Source organism: Petromyzon marinus, chromosome 4 (assembly GCF_048934315.1).
Source record: "Petromyzon marinus isolate PM22_M1 ecotype Great Lakes invasive population chromosome 4, UKy_Petmar_22M1.pri1.0, whole genome shotgun sequence".
Taxonomy (NCBI): domain Eukaryota; kingdom Metazoa; phylum Chordata; class Hyperoartia; order Petromyzontiformes; family Petromyzontidae; genus Petromyzon; species Petromyzon marinus.
This window is the reverse complement of record NC_133670.1, coordinates 16,232,923-16,247,219: the sequence shown is the minus strand read 5'-3', so window position 1 is coordinate 16,247,219 and position 14,297 is coordinate 16,232,923. Positions and strand designations below refer to the sequence as shown.

Sequence of the window (14,297 nt, the reverse complement as noted above, 5' to 3'; positions counted from 1 at the left end):
GTTTATATACACATACTTTCACCGCGCCGTGCGAGTTGGTGAAATCAGTGAGCAGAGACAAACAAAAGTATAAATATTTGAGAAGAATACAACAAAATTGCCAAAATAAATTAGGCGGTTCAACATTTGTCCATAAAAACATAGGATTTGGTATTGCATGTCATTGGAAGGGATGATTATTACTGGTTGTCAAGAATAGCAATGGAGTGAAAGCCAAGTCAGAATGCCCGAGGTAAAGTGCTTAAATCAGCTCGTGTGCAAGTGCTAGCTGGATTGTTTCATCGTAGGACTGTGAGATCCCGATGACTTTGGAAGGCCTTCATCCAGTAGTGAATCGATCATTGTTCATGATGATCAAGACTGACATTTGGTTATTGATTAGACAGCCATATCCGTTATAAAATATTTCATTATTGTTATTTGGTGCTAGCAGTTTAAATCATTCACACATTTATAAATGTGTATGAACAGTGATGTTGCATCCGTTCATTCCGAAAGTCCCACGATCACATTTTTGGATTTTTCCCAATCACCGGAATTTCCCAGGGCAATATGTTTTGCCGTGGCTGCTCTCCAGCGCACATCTTGGAGTTGCTCCATATGGAAAGAAGTAATTAATTATAAGATACTGGAGGAGCTTAGAACAATAGGCTTGAAATAATAACCGAAAAGTTCCAGTGATGTGGGGGATTTCCATTGCTGCTGGTATTTTATTTTTACTTTAGGTGCTTCACTAGAAACTCTAGGTCAAATAAGATGTTTTAAATAATCTACCTTAAACGCATTGACGCTATGTTTTATATATGAGGCGCATACAGAGAGGTTTTTTTTTTACTTTTTACATGCCACGTCTGCCTGGTGGCTAGCTTGTTATATATTCACATGAGGAATTTAATACCTAAGCACAATTAAACAAATCATACAATCATTGTCTTAAAATTTGTCATTCCACTGCAGAGTGAAAGCCTGTGCTTGCTGTACCAGTCATCGTGATTGTTTGACCATACTTCACCATGCTGGTCAAAGATAGTTGGTGATGAAAAATAAATATATTACGTTCAAAAATCAAAAGTCAGTGGATTTCTGCTCATCTCCTCTTTGTAGCCCTAAGCCAGTGGTGGATATTCCACATTTCAATAGGCAGGGGTAAGTCTATCCATATAATAATTTGCTTATTTATTCAGGAGAGCCACACTCAGTCAGAACACCCTTTCTCGGGAGGGTGTTGTGTTGGGTTTTTATCGTACGATTTTTTCCCAGCCAATTAATGACGAGTGTTTATATAATTGGGAGAAAACTAGAGCACTCGGAGAAAACCCACACGCACGAGGGGACAACACTCAATTTCCGTACAGATGGAAAGAAATTGAAATTAGTCCACTTGCTGTACTGTTTTGATAGGCCAGGGTATATGGCACTCCAATGCCCACAGGAGAGGAGTTTCACAAGATTTGTGCGAACCACCAACCCTCGATGCCTCCACGGTGCTGGATTACAGACGTGCGCCACCATCGCCCGGTACTGTTGACTTCCCCACGAAGTGGTATTTAACTTTATCGACCCTGGAGTGATAATGGGCTCAGTCGATTCTTAAACAGGATTTGCATTTGCAACCTTCAAAATCCGTGCCACTCGCTCTACTGCTGAGGTGCCTCTATTGATATAGATATTGATTTAATGCAATTATTAAGCGTGGGTGATGTGTGCACACATCTTGCACATAATTGCAGAAAAGCTAACGGTAATGCAACTTTACAACTTCAAAGGTTGCAACATGAAAGCATTAAACAAGTATCAATTGTCTGCATGGTGTTAATGTCCATCTTGTATTCCTGAAATAATAATCGCACGTCGATGAATACAAAGTACTCGTGGCACGGCCATAGTGAGTTATAGCATGCCTATTAACACCTGATGTTGTGCTATAATTGTTTAGGTATTTCAGCCGTGATATGTTAGGCCTGAAAATTGAGCAGCTCCAATTTCCCTGTGACCCCCGCCCCCTGATCCAGTAAAACACTGGCATTGGGTGCACCGTTTTAATTTCGGGAAAACATAAGTGAAAGCACATTCCGGGTGGGATAGTTACTTGGGTGAAAGCTCTCACATAAATTCTGGGAAATTCCTTTCACTTCTTGTGAAGCGAACAAGGCCAAAACATGTCTTAAATTAATACAGTACTTGGTTGTGTGCTGCTACAAACATTTCGAGGCATCTGAGCTGTGGCTGTGACCGAGGAGGCCACAATCCCACTTCAGCTTCTGCCATCAGTGCAGAGACAGTGGCAGATAACGTTTAGTGCATTCCAACATTCGTACGGTGGAATATAAATGGGAACACACGAAGCGTGCGAGTCTCTTTTTGGGCCAACCACTAAATCATTTTGAAATAGAGAGGTTTGGATTCATGTGTCAAGCAGACACGCTAACATCGTTAGCGTGGCGGTTGCGGTGTTTTGAGAGGCCTTGTGTGTGGATGTCACGGCACCCCTCAATCTGTCCAGCTTGTAATGTTTTAATGCTTTCTTTCGTGACTTGCATTTAGTGCGTATTTTGTTTGTGTAATGTTTATGTTTAGTACGGTGTCTTGAGATGCTTTTGTATTACGATGCTTTATAAATTCGGATTATTACTATTAAATTACATCTCACCAGTGAATCGTATGCAAGTAAAACTCTCCAGTTGTATATAAGCAGTGTAAGTAGTAATTGTTAAAATGAAGCAATTAGCGGGACCCCGGGGTCCCATCACTGCCCCGGGGTGGGAAAAACCGCGTACCGACACGAGTCTTGCTGTCTTACCGACAACAAAACTAGCGGTCAATCGATTGGCCTCGTCGAGAGCTACTCGGGGCACTAAGTTTCGTAAAAAGTTGAAAAATTACATAAACACGTTAAATTTACTGCCTGGGGGGCGGGCTCGCCTTGGCAAAGAAACTGAGGATCGACGGCTGACCGGAGGGCGTCGTCGCCGCGCGCGACTGCGGCGGACGCCCCCCGGGGCTTGCGTTTGGCCGGTGGGGTGGCGCCCGTCGTGTCGATCGCCGCCTGCTGCTGGCGCTTGTTGGCACGGCGAGTCTGGGCGGGCGGCGCGTTGCTGTCGTCGTCCAACTCGGCGACGAGATTGGGCGGGATGGCTGGGTAGTAGTCGAGGCAATCGGCGGGGACCGAAAAGTACTTCTTGGCGATCACGAGTGGGCAGAATGAAAAATTATAATTATTCACCTGATTTTTGCTGGACCCCGGGGTCCCGCCAAATGATTCAAATGTCAGTTTCACTTCACGTTTTGTGAATAAATTCTCCAGTTTACATTTCACATTATTTACTGTGGTCAATAAGCAGCAAATTCTAGGGGCTGGTTGAAAGATTAACCCATTCACCACATTAGCAGAACCACAGCGGGTCCAACTAAACTGTACGTTTATGAGCACTCGTTGAAAAAAAATATAAAGTTTGTGTCATTGATAGCAGTCATCCAAAAAGTCATGAAATATATACAATATACAGTATAGATGTTTTGGAAAATGTTTTATTAAATACAAAATAACTTAACATAGTTGAAGCGACATTCACTTTGATGCATGTTTGTCCCTGCAGATAAACAATTTAAAAAAATATATAAAATGTAATAAGAGTACCAATACTTTTTTTTAAACGTTGAAAGCATGAAAAAATGAATTTCTGAACACATGAGTGTTTATAATAATAAATATATAAATAAACATTTCGGATCACCCCGTCAATTAATTTCAACAATCATAATACTTTAATCTTTGTTTAGATATTTCGGCTGCGATCTCTGTTACAAATATTAAATACAAATGGGTAAAGTGCTGACACAGGTTTCAAGCAACCTAGAAATATGAAAAATGTATAATTTTTACATATACACATTTTGAACCTTTGTTAATAACTTAACGAATAGTGACAAGAGTTCACATGCTCATTTTTACGCCACTGTTACATTGTCTTTACACATCTGGAGTATAAACTGGCTCCAACTGTGACTGGGATCTTCACAAAGAACAAGGATGGGAGCCTTCAGCTCTGCATCGGGCGCGTGGTGGCTTGGCATTGGCAGTTTCTCTTGGCGTTGGAGTTGTCAGTGCTGGTCACGGCGTGGGTTTGGGTGTCTGAGCCCTGGAAAAACACAGCAGAGCAACGCACGTCACTCAGCGCCCGGACACGGCAAGTAAAACATAGCAAGCACAGTAGCTGTGTTATGGTCGAAACGTCGTGAGAATTTTTATTGTTTCATGTATATTTTATTGTTTCCCTTCAACGTGACTTTACCGAAAGAGCTAAGAATATGAATTACTGCAGTCACGAAAGCGTTAAATCAAAATTTAAAGCACAGTAGCTGTTGAGAAATATTAAAACAGTATTGAAAATGCAACCTATGTGTTTTTTTAAAGACATTGCTATTAAATGTGTATCAATGGTACACTTTCTTAGACTCAACCCTTGAATATTGTAAACACATACGAAGAGATGTTTACAATACACGTGATCCAGTTTACAGCGATAGATACAATACTCATAATTTGCAACCCTTTGTAGATCTTCTGCTGGGTGAAGACCTCCCACCACCGTGTCAGTCATGGGCGTTGCTTGTTTCACAATACGGTGGTAGATAGTGAAACTCATATTGTGGGTGACTGGAAGAAGGCCAGAGCAGGCCCTTGGGAGTTTATCAGTGACCACAGGTGTTGTGACTCACCCGTCCAAAATGTGGCTGATCACCTTCCTCACCCAGGGGGCATCAGGGTTCAGGCAGATCTGGTTTTTGGTGGATTTCATCGTCACGCTGCAAGACAGAATAGGACACATCATGAGATGCACTCTCACAGTATTGAATGTTACGCATAGACCTGTACGTTGCTTTGGAACGCGTAATATAATGTAACAATAAATTATGTTCATGATGATTTAATAAATTCTCATTATTGCTACATATCCCGACATGTTTTGTTTCACTCACTCACCATCAGTATGCTTTATCAATATGTATGTACAATAGAATTAGTTTAAACACAGGTGAAACAGAGGGTTTCTCTTACATGATTTCCACATTCTTGCAGTTGGAGCTCTGTGGAATGACCTCCATTGTCTGGAAATGCTTGGGATGGATGAACTTGGATATCACGTGTACGCACTGACACCGTCCTCCCCCGAATACGGACATCGCTGCAACAATAAATGATACACAGGGTCAAACATTAACACAAGCCGAGCCACAGAGCCGATGAATCACAACATACATTTTATTGGTAAAGTTTTTGCTTCGTATCTCTCAAGAAACTGTTGTCCTACATATATATTTGTCAACAGACATGAATTAAAAAAAAAACTTTTAAAAGTCAAGCCTACTTTAACCAGTCGGGGAACTTAAACGCGAACGTTGTAAAATAACTCACCCTGCGAGTGTCCGACGCAGAGCGCCAGGGCGAGAAGCACGAAAAGCAGCTTGGCGTTCATCGTCATCTCGTGTCTTTACTTCTGTGGCAATTAGTCGCAGGAAAGAGCTCGTGATCTCTGCTCGCCTTCTGGCTTCTGATTGAGCTGCTTACCTTGACGCCCATATTTATACCCGTCCGGCCTCACGCCGTCCCGTCGCTCCTTCCACTTGTCGGAAGTTAGACCCTGTAATGGTGGGAAATTCCGCTGCCGAACGAAGAGTCGGATGCGGTCAGGCGAAAAACACGGATCCTGGAATTGAAAAGCCACATCCTCCCTCTGTCTATTACGCAATTTCTGAACCGATAACTTTACCAAGAAATGGAGATACGTTAAAAAAAACCGTATGTGATTATTTTGCTCTTGTTTTTTACTCAAAGAAATGGATAACTCACATGGGGTGTAAAATTGTAACAGAGCACACATCTTAGAAGAAACCGATAAGAACATGCTAGAAATTCTGCACGGAATATTGATACCATATTTGTTTTGTAAAAAAAAAAAATTGGTAAAAAAAAATATGGTATATCTTTTAACAAAAAATTATTATACTAAAAAATTGTGAAGTCACGAACAACAAACAACAACTTGAAAGGATGTAGCAAAATAAGCAATTGTCGCCGTATTCACAAAAAGTGGAATGCACCCAAGAGCCTAATCGCCGCAGAGATGGGTCGCTGAGATTATCTCTGCACTGATTGTTGCCTTGCAGGACCATAATGGTTTGCCATGGCTTGGGGAGGAATTCATCCAGCAGTGGATAGATCACACCTCCTGATGTTGACGATTCACTTTATAATAATGCAACAGGGAAAATGGGAGAAGGAAAGGGACACGGGTTGGAGGAGATGTAAGTGGAAGTGACGCCTTTCTCATGTGATCCAAGTTTGTGCCAATGTTTACTTTGCAGGCATCATGAGACTTTGTGAAAATTATCTGCTGTTGCGTTATAGTGATATGGTGGTTTAGATATGGTCCAGCCAGTACGAAGGATCTGGAGCTGAGAGAGCTATATTTTATGAGTTTATGCATCGCCTTATTATTTCCTGCAGCTTCTTACACTGCTATTTTCCTGCCTGTATTTTTTACTACAACATAATGCAACATCGTCTGCATAACTTACGCGGTGAACATGTGTAACTATTACACTCACACTTTTACGATTAACAGTACACTTAGCTTTTTTCCCCTTCACGATTTAGCGTCTTAAATCTTACACTTTTTTTTAAGATCCATTCCTCGGAAAGCAACTCCATTTCGGGATTTTAGAAAGTTCGGAAATCCCCAGTCCTGAAACAACCGAGAACAGATGTATTGTGTGGCAGTGATCCAAACGGCGATGGGTTTCAGTGCAGTCCTGAAACAACCGAGCACAGATGCATTGTGTGGTAGTGATCCAAACAGCGATGGGTGTCAGTGCAGTGGAGCACGATATTCAACCAGGGAGTTGAGTCACTCACGCAACAATGGGTGGCATCGTCTGTGGAAGAAGATATCTTGTGCAACCACAATCAATCTGTAATGGTGTGTAATTATATAATTCGAGACGATACCACAGTAAGTAATGTGCTTGTGCTTAAAGTATGAATTCAGTAAATAAGCTCTATAACCGAATATGCATTGATTATTTGCTTGTTGTCCTGGGTCAATGGTGGAAATTCCACATTCCTTTGGCAGAGGTCAGTCTCTCCATACGATGATTGTTTGACTTCCCACACCGTGGTGTATTGATCCATCGTAAAGTATTGGCTAATTTAAAAATGCTAGTTAAACGGAAAAATAAATCATTAACATTTATTTCCCTGAATTTTTTTACTTAATGACATCGGCATGTGGTCTTAAGCTTATCAAGATGTTGCCACATCTCCCTGTTATTAAATGTCTTATCATCACCTACCCATCTCAAGGTTCACATGTCTATTCATGCACACAGTCAGTTCCCATGTCACACGTGTGCCACACCTTACTTGTGCGTCATTCCTCACGTTCACACAGCCGTGCTACTCGACCAACATGAATAAGGACTTCCAGAATGATTCAGATAATCAATTATGGGGTGATATAATTACCATAAAATGGATATGACATTTTTTTAAGATTCAGAGTTCTGAACTAGAATTTAAGCATAGTCATAAGGTAATTATCCTAGCCATAATGTACGGCTCTTTTGTCAATCCACGTCTGGACAACCCCTCCCCTATGCCATATGGGTTCTGGGGGTTATTTAACCATACTTGCCCATGCTGACAGAGCACATGATGTGGTGGTTCACTGATTCAAGTACTAACCGGGCTGAAAGCTGCTTAGCTTCCAAGATGTTACGAGATTGGGTGAATTGTGTGATTTGGTTATAGTTTTCCACTAATGTGAATTTGAGTTGCAAAACTTCTGTATTCTTTAAAAGCACACAGCCTTCATTTTGCATGTCCATTAACTGAATGAATATGCTAAGCCGTTCCTTATGTATGTACAGGAAAATGTCGCAGTGTTTCTGTACATGCTATATGAATGTGCTATAAACATGCAGCAATAAAGCTGGTAAAGAACGGACAAAGGTGGCGAGAGTTCTTCCAGTCCCATTGTTGCTCTTGCCAGGAAGGAAAAGTATAGGTGGAATTATATAATTTTATTCTAGTTACAAGCTTACAATTTCGCTGAAAGTATTTAAACAAGTATTATGTGTGTAGAAACCGAGTCACGTTTCGCAATTGTGCCTCTGCCCAAGCAATTACTTTGAGGTTTCCTGTCAAAGGGTGTCATTTCCTCATTGAATAAATATTGAAAACGCCTAATCCGTTTGACCACATGCAACTAAGTGAGAAGAGCAGATCGATGTGGGTGGCACTTAGATATAAGTTCATAAAAGACAGCTAATCTCTCATTTGTGCATGAAGAAAAACAAAATGCCATTGACGCATTGGAATTTTTTGTATGCACAAAAAACTCGAGATAAGTTGGTGTTTAAGCAATATAACATGCGCCAAGCTTCGGCAACAACGTGACGAAGTAAACATGTGCAATACTTATGTGTCGGCAAATATTAATAACAAACAGCTGTGCAATGATTAACAAACAGAGCAATGATGCTGACTTCCTGAGTTCAGTTCGTAGCCATGGCTAACATCAGTGGTGATATCTGACTCAATCCTGGATCCCTCCTATACTTACCGGCACTGACTAGCGTGGTGAAGTTAAATAATCCCCATGACCAATGTGGCATGAAGAGGCCTTTATCCAGTAGTGGGTTATAGTAACACAGGACAGTTATTTTATTTTAATTGTTAATTGACTGAAGTTGTATTCCCTACATGCAGGCCGCATCTGAAACCAATGAGCACGTAAGCTAAGGATAAACCAAGGTTATTCCTTGTTGAGGCAAATTTTTGATCGAATTTTAGATTCATAGATTCATGTCCATATCCTATCAAAGCCTGAATAAAAATATCAAAATAATACAGTTACAATACAAGACAATTTGCATTCACTGTATAAAGCATCAGCATAAGATGGTATTTCAAGACACTTACGTATAAATATGTATTTGGAAAACGCGCATCTGGAGAGTTTGAAGAATAGGGTGTTTCATGATGATTGTTGAGCGTGGAAAGAGAAGTAGATTTCTCCAGACCAGGCAAACAGTTGAGATGACATTATGGTAGAAGTCAAAATGAAAACACTTTATGGAAGTGTGGTTGGCAGAATGGTTGACATGGGCTCTCGTGGAAGCAATGATATGGATCCCCTTGTCCAATTACCTCCATTTTCATAACCTGGTAAACGAGGGCCCAGTTCAGTTGTATCACCTGCACAGTCCATTGCCATGCCACTGCTTTGTAGGTAGAAACAGTTATTATCAAGATCAAGCAAGCAAAAAGGCATGTTGATTAATCACCAAATATGTCCAAGTGGGCCAATATTAAGAATATCTTGAGACAGTCATGGCAATCATGAGACCAAGCCCTGTAATGTTGGAGTGGGGAACTTGTGAAGTCACTGTAGGAAGTGGTCAAATGATGTGTAAATTAATTATCAATCTTTTAGAACTTTGGCCAGATAATCACATTTACTTCCTTTTATGGACAAAATATTTTTAAAAAATTACTGATTGACAGCATTTACAGGATTTTATTTTAAATTCTGGCATTATGTGACTTAAATAATCAAATACAGGCAGACCTTGTCAAACGCGGGAGTTATGTTCCTGGAAAACATTTTGTTGGGCAAAACTGCGTTTGACAAATCATCGACCTTACGGCAAAATAGGTTTGTATTTCTTGGTCTGAAATGATCACCCCCCCCTCCCTCTTTGTTTAAACAATTATACAGTACAAGATTCCTGCTCTTGTTATTGCACTGCAATACATGATGCCGCGTTGCTCTCCGTGTCTTTGTGTGTTTCACCTCAACACAAACCCCCCTGTCTCTCCATCACTCTTCGTACACTGCGGCATCCACGCCAAGCGGCTCGCCCCTGACATTGAATGTCCAGAACGATACTCGCCCCTAAACAGTCACCTGAACGTCAATGATTCGCCACCGAGGCGTCCGGCGAACTGACGTCCTCGACGAGTGGACAGCTAAATGCGTGCGGCAATGTGTGACGATTTTTTTTCCCTGTGTCGTTGGTGCGTGTTGATTGTTACATTGTTTTCATCACACGAAAAAAAACCACATGGTAAATAAATCGTTCTCGCAGTCGATTCATTCACACCTTCAAACGGATGCAGCATTCTCGGGGCACTACTTTTGGACGTGGAGATGAGAATGTTAGCAGCGTCAAACTGCGTATAGCCGAAACATCACGCCCTTGTTCCAGCAAACTTACATTATTCGGTAAATTGTCTATAGCCGAAGAACGTTTTCGATAAAGCCGTGTTGGGCAAAGTTTTCCTGTGCTGTACAATAAAAGAAAACCCTCACCTTAACGCAGGCCACATCTATATAATTCCACATATGCAATATTACATACAATATTAACCGCAATGAACAATCTGTAACGAATCCAGATAGTTACATTGTACACTTGTGACTAACATTCCAATGTCCCATTTCAATTCAAGATTGTACTTTACATCAAGGCCGTAGCCATGGAGTCAACATTGGGGGGGGGGCACATTTTCCAGGGGGTCTGGGGGTCCCCCCCCCCCCCAGAAAAAAAATCTAAATTTTAAAACGAATTTAAAAATTCACTAACACATAAGATGGACTTTTTATTTATTTTTTACAATAATGCCTAACAGTGTATTGTATTTATTACATTGCTCTGTTTTTACTTTTTTACATTTTCTTGTTTCATTGTATGTAATGGCAGAGATTAGGGATTAATAAAGTACAACCATAACCACAATCATATAAACAGAAATCTATTTTATAGCAATATATTGGGGGAGGGGACATTTTGAGCATATTTGAATATTGGGGGGGGGGGGGGTGTCCCCCCCCCCCCCCAATATATATTATAATTACGGCCTTGCTTTATATAATTCAAATTTGCTAACATTCCTGGAATAAACTTGACGTTGTTTAGGTTTCACTTTACTTAAAAAAGTATTTTTAAAATGTTATTATAAATGAAAGAAAATATAGCTTTACATTTTTATTCTTGGTTCTTTCGGTAAGGTCACCACGTAGAAGGGAAACAATAAAATAAGAACCAAGAATATGAATCCCTGCAGTCACGAAAGCTTTCAATCAAAATAGCTTTACATTTTTTTAATTAACGATCACAAAATAATTTACACCCAATTGATCCTTATGGCGGTACCCCGGGGTACCAAATCATACTTAATGGCCGAGGCAATTAAATATTGAATTTCTGGGAACACTTTTTTTTTCAGGGGTGTACTTCACTCCGCGACTGGGGTACCAATCAATCTGAAATCAGTGCTACTCCGCGATGTCGAAACGCCAAAACATTAGCATAAAAAAATCCGTTATCGAAACATTCAACTTTGAATAGTGCATCGTGTACAGCTCGTCGAGTTGAGTCGATTGCCACATCGCCGACCATCAACAGACTAATAATGACTGCATCACGGACATTATGCGAGAGCCGGGGTAACGATGGTAGTACCCAGGGGGTCGCCATGAGGTTCATGTGTCAATCCAATACTGGATGAAGGCCTCTTCGCTTCGTCTTAGTCATGCGGGCTGTTTCACCATACTTCGCCTCGCTGGTCAATGTTGGTTGGTCAAGATTCAGTGGGGGGGGGGGGGGTCAGCAAACAGCAGCAGCAAACTGTTACATATTACAAGTTTAATTGCTCAATGATGTTAGTCATAGTTGGGAATAAAACTCAAAACACGCGGTTCATAGCGCACTACCCCAACCACTGCGTCACTGCGAAGGTAGAAATTATTTACACTGCATCCATTTATCACGTTTATACAATTACATCGATACCGTGTTTTATCAAATATTATACAGTACAAGGATATAAAAAAAATAGGGACCAGGTGGACATGAGACTCTTACAATAAAAGCTTTGCTTAAAACCAGTTGACAGCCCATTAACACTGGAACACAAATTGTTCATGACATCAGAAAAAAAACACCAAAAGCTGAACAAACTAAAACATTTACATTTAAACGTGGTCATGCTTGAAGAGATACTGTATATACATTTGAAAGTGAGTATTAACAAATGTTTTCGGGTTAAAACCAAAACAACGTCTTTGCTATATTTGAGTAATTCCCCACCCCCCCCCCCCCCCCCCCATTTTATGTCAATTGTTCTATCGGCATCATGTAATCAAGTTAAGTATCCATTCAGATCTCTTGTTGTACAAATACAAGCCTTTGTGTTAAAAAAATAATATTACAGAATTACCTTTGACATCCCTTCAAGTAACCTGGTTCATACAGTAGAAGGGTGAACATTGCCCTACCCATGATGCCATATGAGACCAATATTTTCTGCCAACGAAACAAATATCTTAAAATTAATATAATTCACAACTACGTTCAATCGACTGCTGGAGGAAGTTCTGTCCCCATGCCATGTCAGTGATAGGCGCTGTTTGGCCCCCTTGGCCATTACTTTACCATGCTGGTCGGTCCGGTTTGGGCAGTGTCGGGCGGATAAAGACTGCTTCATAAATCACTCGCCACTGATGTCAGCAATGGTTGGAAATCGAACTAACTTTGCCGGTTATGAAGTGCAATGCGCTGCACCAACCACTAATAATAAACTAAAATTACATTATACCAATTACAGTCTTTACCCAGGAAAGCCTCACTGAGTCTCCAAGCAATTTCTCAGCCGGGTCCTGCGTTGGCCATACCAACAATGCGTGCTTGGTACGTGGATGACACGCAGCACTCTCATCTACTGACCACCTTGCAGCCCCACGCTCGTATAGTCACGGATCCAGATCCATGTGCAGTACTGAGCAGGCTCGGGTCTGCTTAGAAATCCTGTTTAGATTCCTATTCACGTTACGAGCTGTCACACCTATAATATTTGAACATGGCGTGTATTTCTTGTTATGCTGTGGCTGTTGGTTAAAGTCCGAACCACTGCTCTACAATGAACACGAATATTAATCATCAGCTATTATCAATTTACTGCTGGATTAAGCCTCCCGAAGCTGCTGCCATCTTTCATGAGCATGCGACCCAAGAATGCAACCAACAATAAATGTGTAAAATTGATTGAATCACTCTCTGTGTCCACAGTCGACATCCTCTCAAGCCTATGGCTGCCACTCTATCGTTAGCCTTGACCACTGGCCATCAATTCTTATGTCCTGCTCAAGTCCAGTTATATATGTTTAACAGTCAATAAGTATATGTTGTCCAATCCACCAGTTACTCTTTCGGTCTCTGCACGCTATACTGTCGCGGAGTTACCACGCCTCCTGGTGACCCAACCTCCTGGTGACCCAATCTCCTGGTGACCCAACCTCCTGGTGACCCACGCCTCCTGGTGACCCAATCTCCTGGTGACCCGCGCCTCGTGGTGACCCACGCCTCCTGGTGACCCACGCCTCCTGGTGACCCACGCCTCCTGGTGACCCAATCTCCTGGTGACCCACGCCTCCTGGTGACCCGCGCTCGCTGGTGTGCGGCTTTGGCAGGGAACGATGGGGGCTGGGCACAACACAAGAGGCGTCAAGCCAATCTCGAAAGGTCCACGGTGTGCCCTTTTGTGCTGCCCAGTTGGATAGCAATACTCGATTTTGCAGGGATTATGAGGTTGTTCCGCCCGGCACAATGTGCCCACTGTGCGAACACACCCTTCATTAGCAATAGAGGAAATATGAAATTCGTTACGTGCACGGTATGTGTCGCGTGATAATTCACTACGAAGAGATCGAGCTGAGTTTTCAAGATATTTCTGAAGGTTATAATTTTTTATCCTGATGAAATCATACTTTTTTTGCCATCTATCAGAAAAAACGTGTTTGTGTTGACTAGCATGTTCAGACAGACCCCCTTACTCAGGCTTGATGTATAGAGGTAGGAGAGGATGAGAAGTTGTACTTGATGAGTTTCGGGTGCTTGTCTGAATACATGTGAACGCGAGCCTCCCCCACACGTGGTCAGTACGGATTGAAGGCGGGCAGCATAGACGTTGGACCGTGGTAGAGGACAATCGCTTTTGCTGCACTGCCCCCTGCTGACAACTACAGCCCCGCAGATCCCGATAAGCTGCTCTAAGCATTGTGGTCGACCATCCGAGCATTCTCCAGACTCATTCATGCTGAGCTACCGAGGAAAGTATACAATATCATCCGTTCAATTAATCAGCAGGTAACACACAACAATACAAATATCCACGCTACAGAGAAGTACATTGTCGCCCCTGCATATGCAATCTGTAGAATTATGTGATGTCG

At 41.7% G+C, this 14,297-nt stretch overlaps 1 protein-coding gene across 1 annotated transcript; it reads right to left on the bottom strand.

Moving 5' to 3' along the window:
• Positions 1-3,510: 3,510 nt before the first annotated feature.
• On the bottom strand, positions 3,511-5,809 carry LOC116938609 (interleukin-8-like). Its single transcript, XM_032945949.2, has 4 exons — positions 5,417-5,809; positions 5,060-5,186; positions 4,720-4,806; positions 3,511-4,139 (listed from the first exon to the last, which is right to left on the bottom strand). Exons 1-4 carry the CDS (start codon positions 5,481-5,483, stop codon positions 4,112-4,114), a joined length of 309 nt encoding a protein of 102 aa, XP_032801840.1. The 5' UTR covers positions 5,484-5,809; the 3' UTR covers positions 3,511-4,111.
• Positions 5,810-14,297: the final 8,488 nt, after the last annotated feature.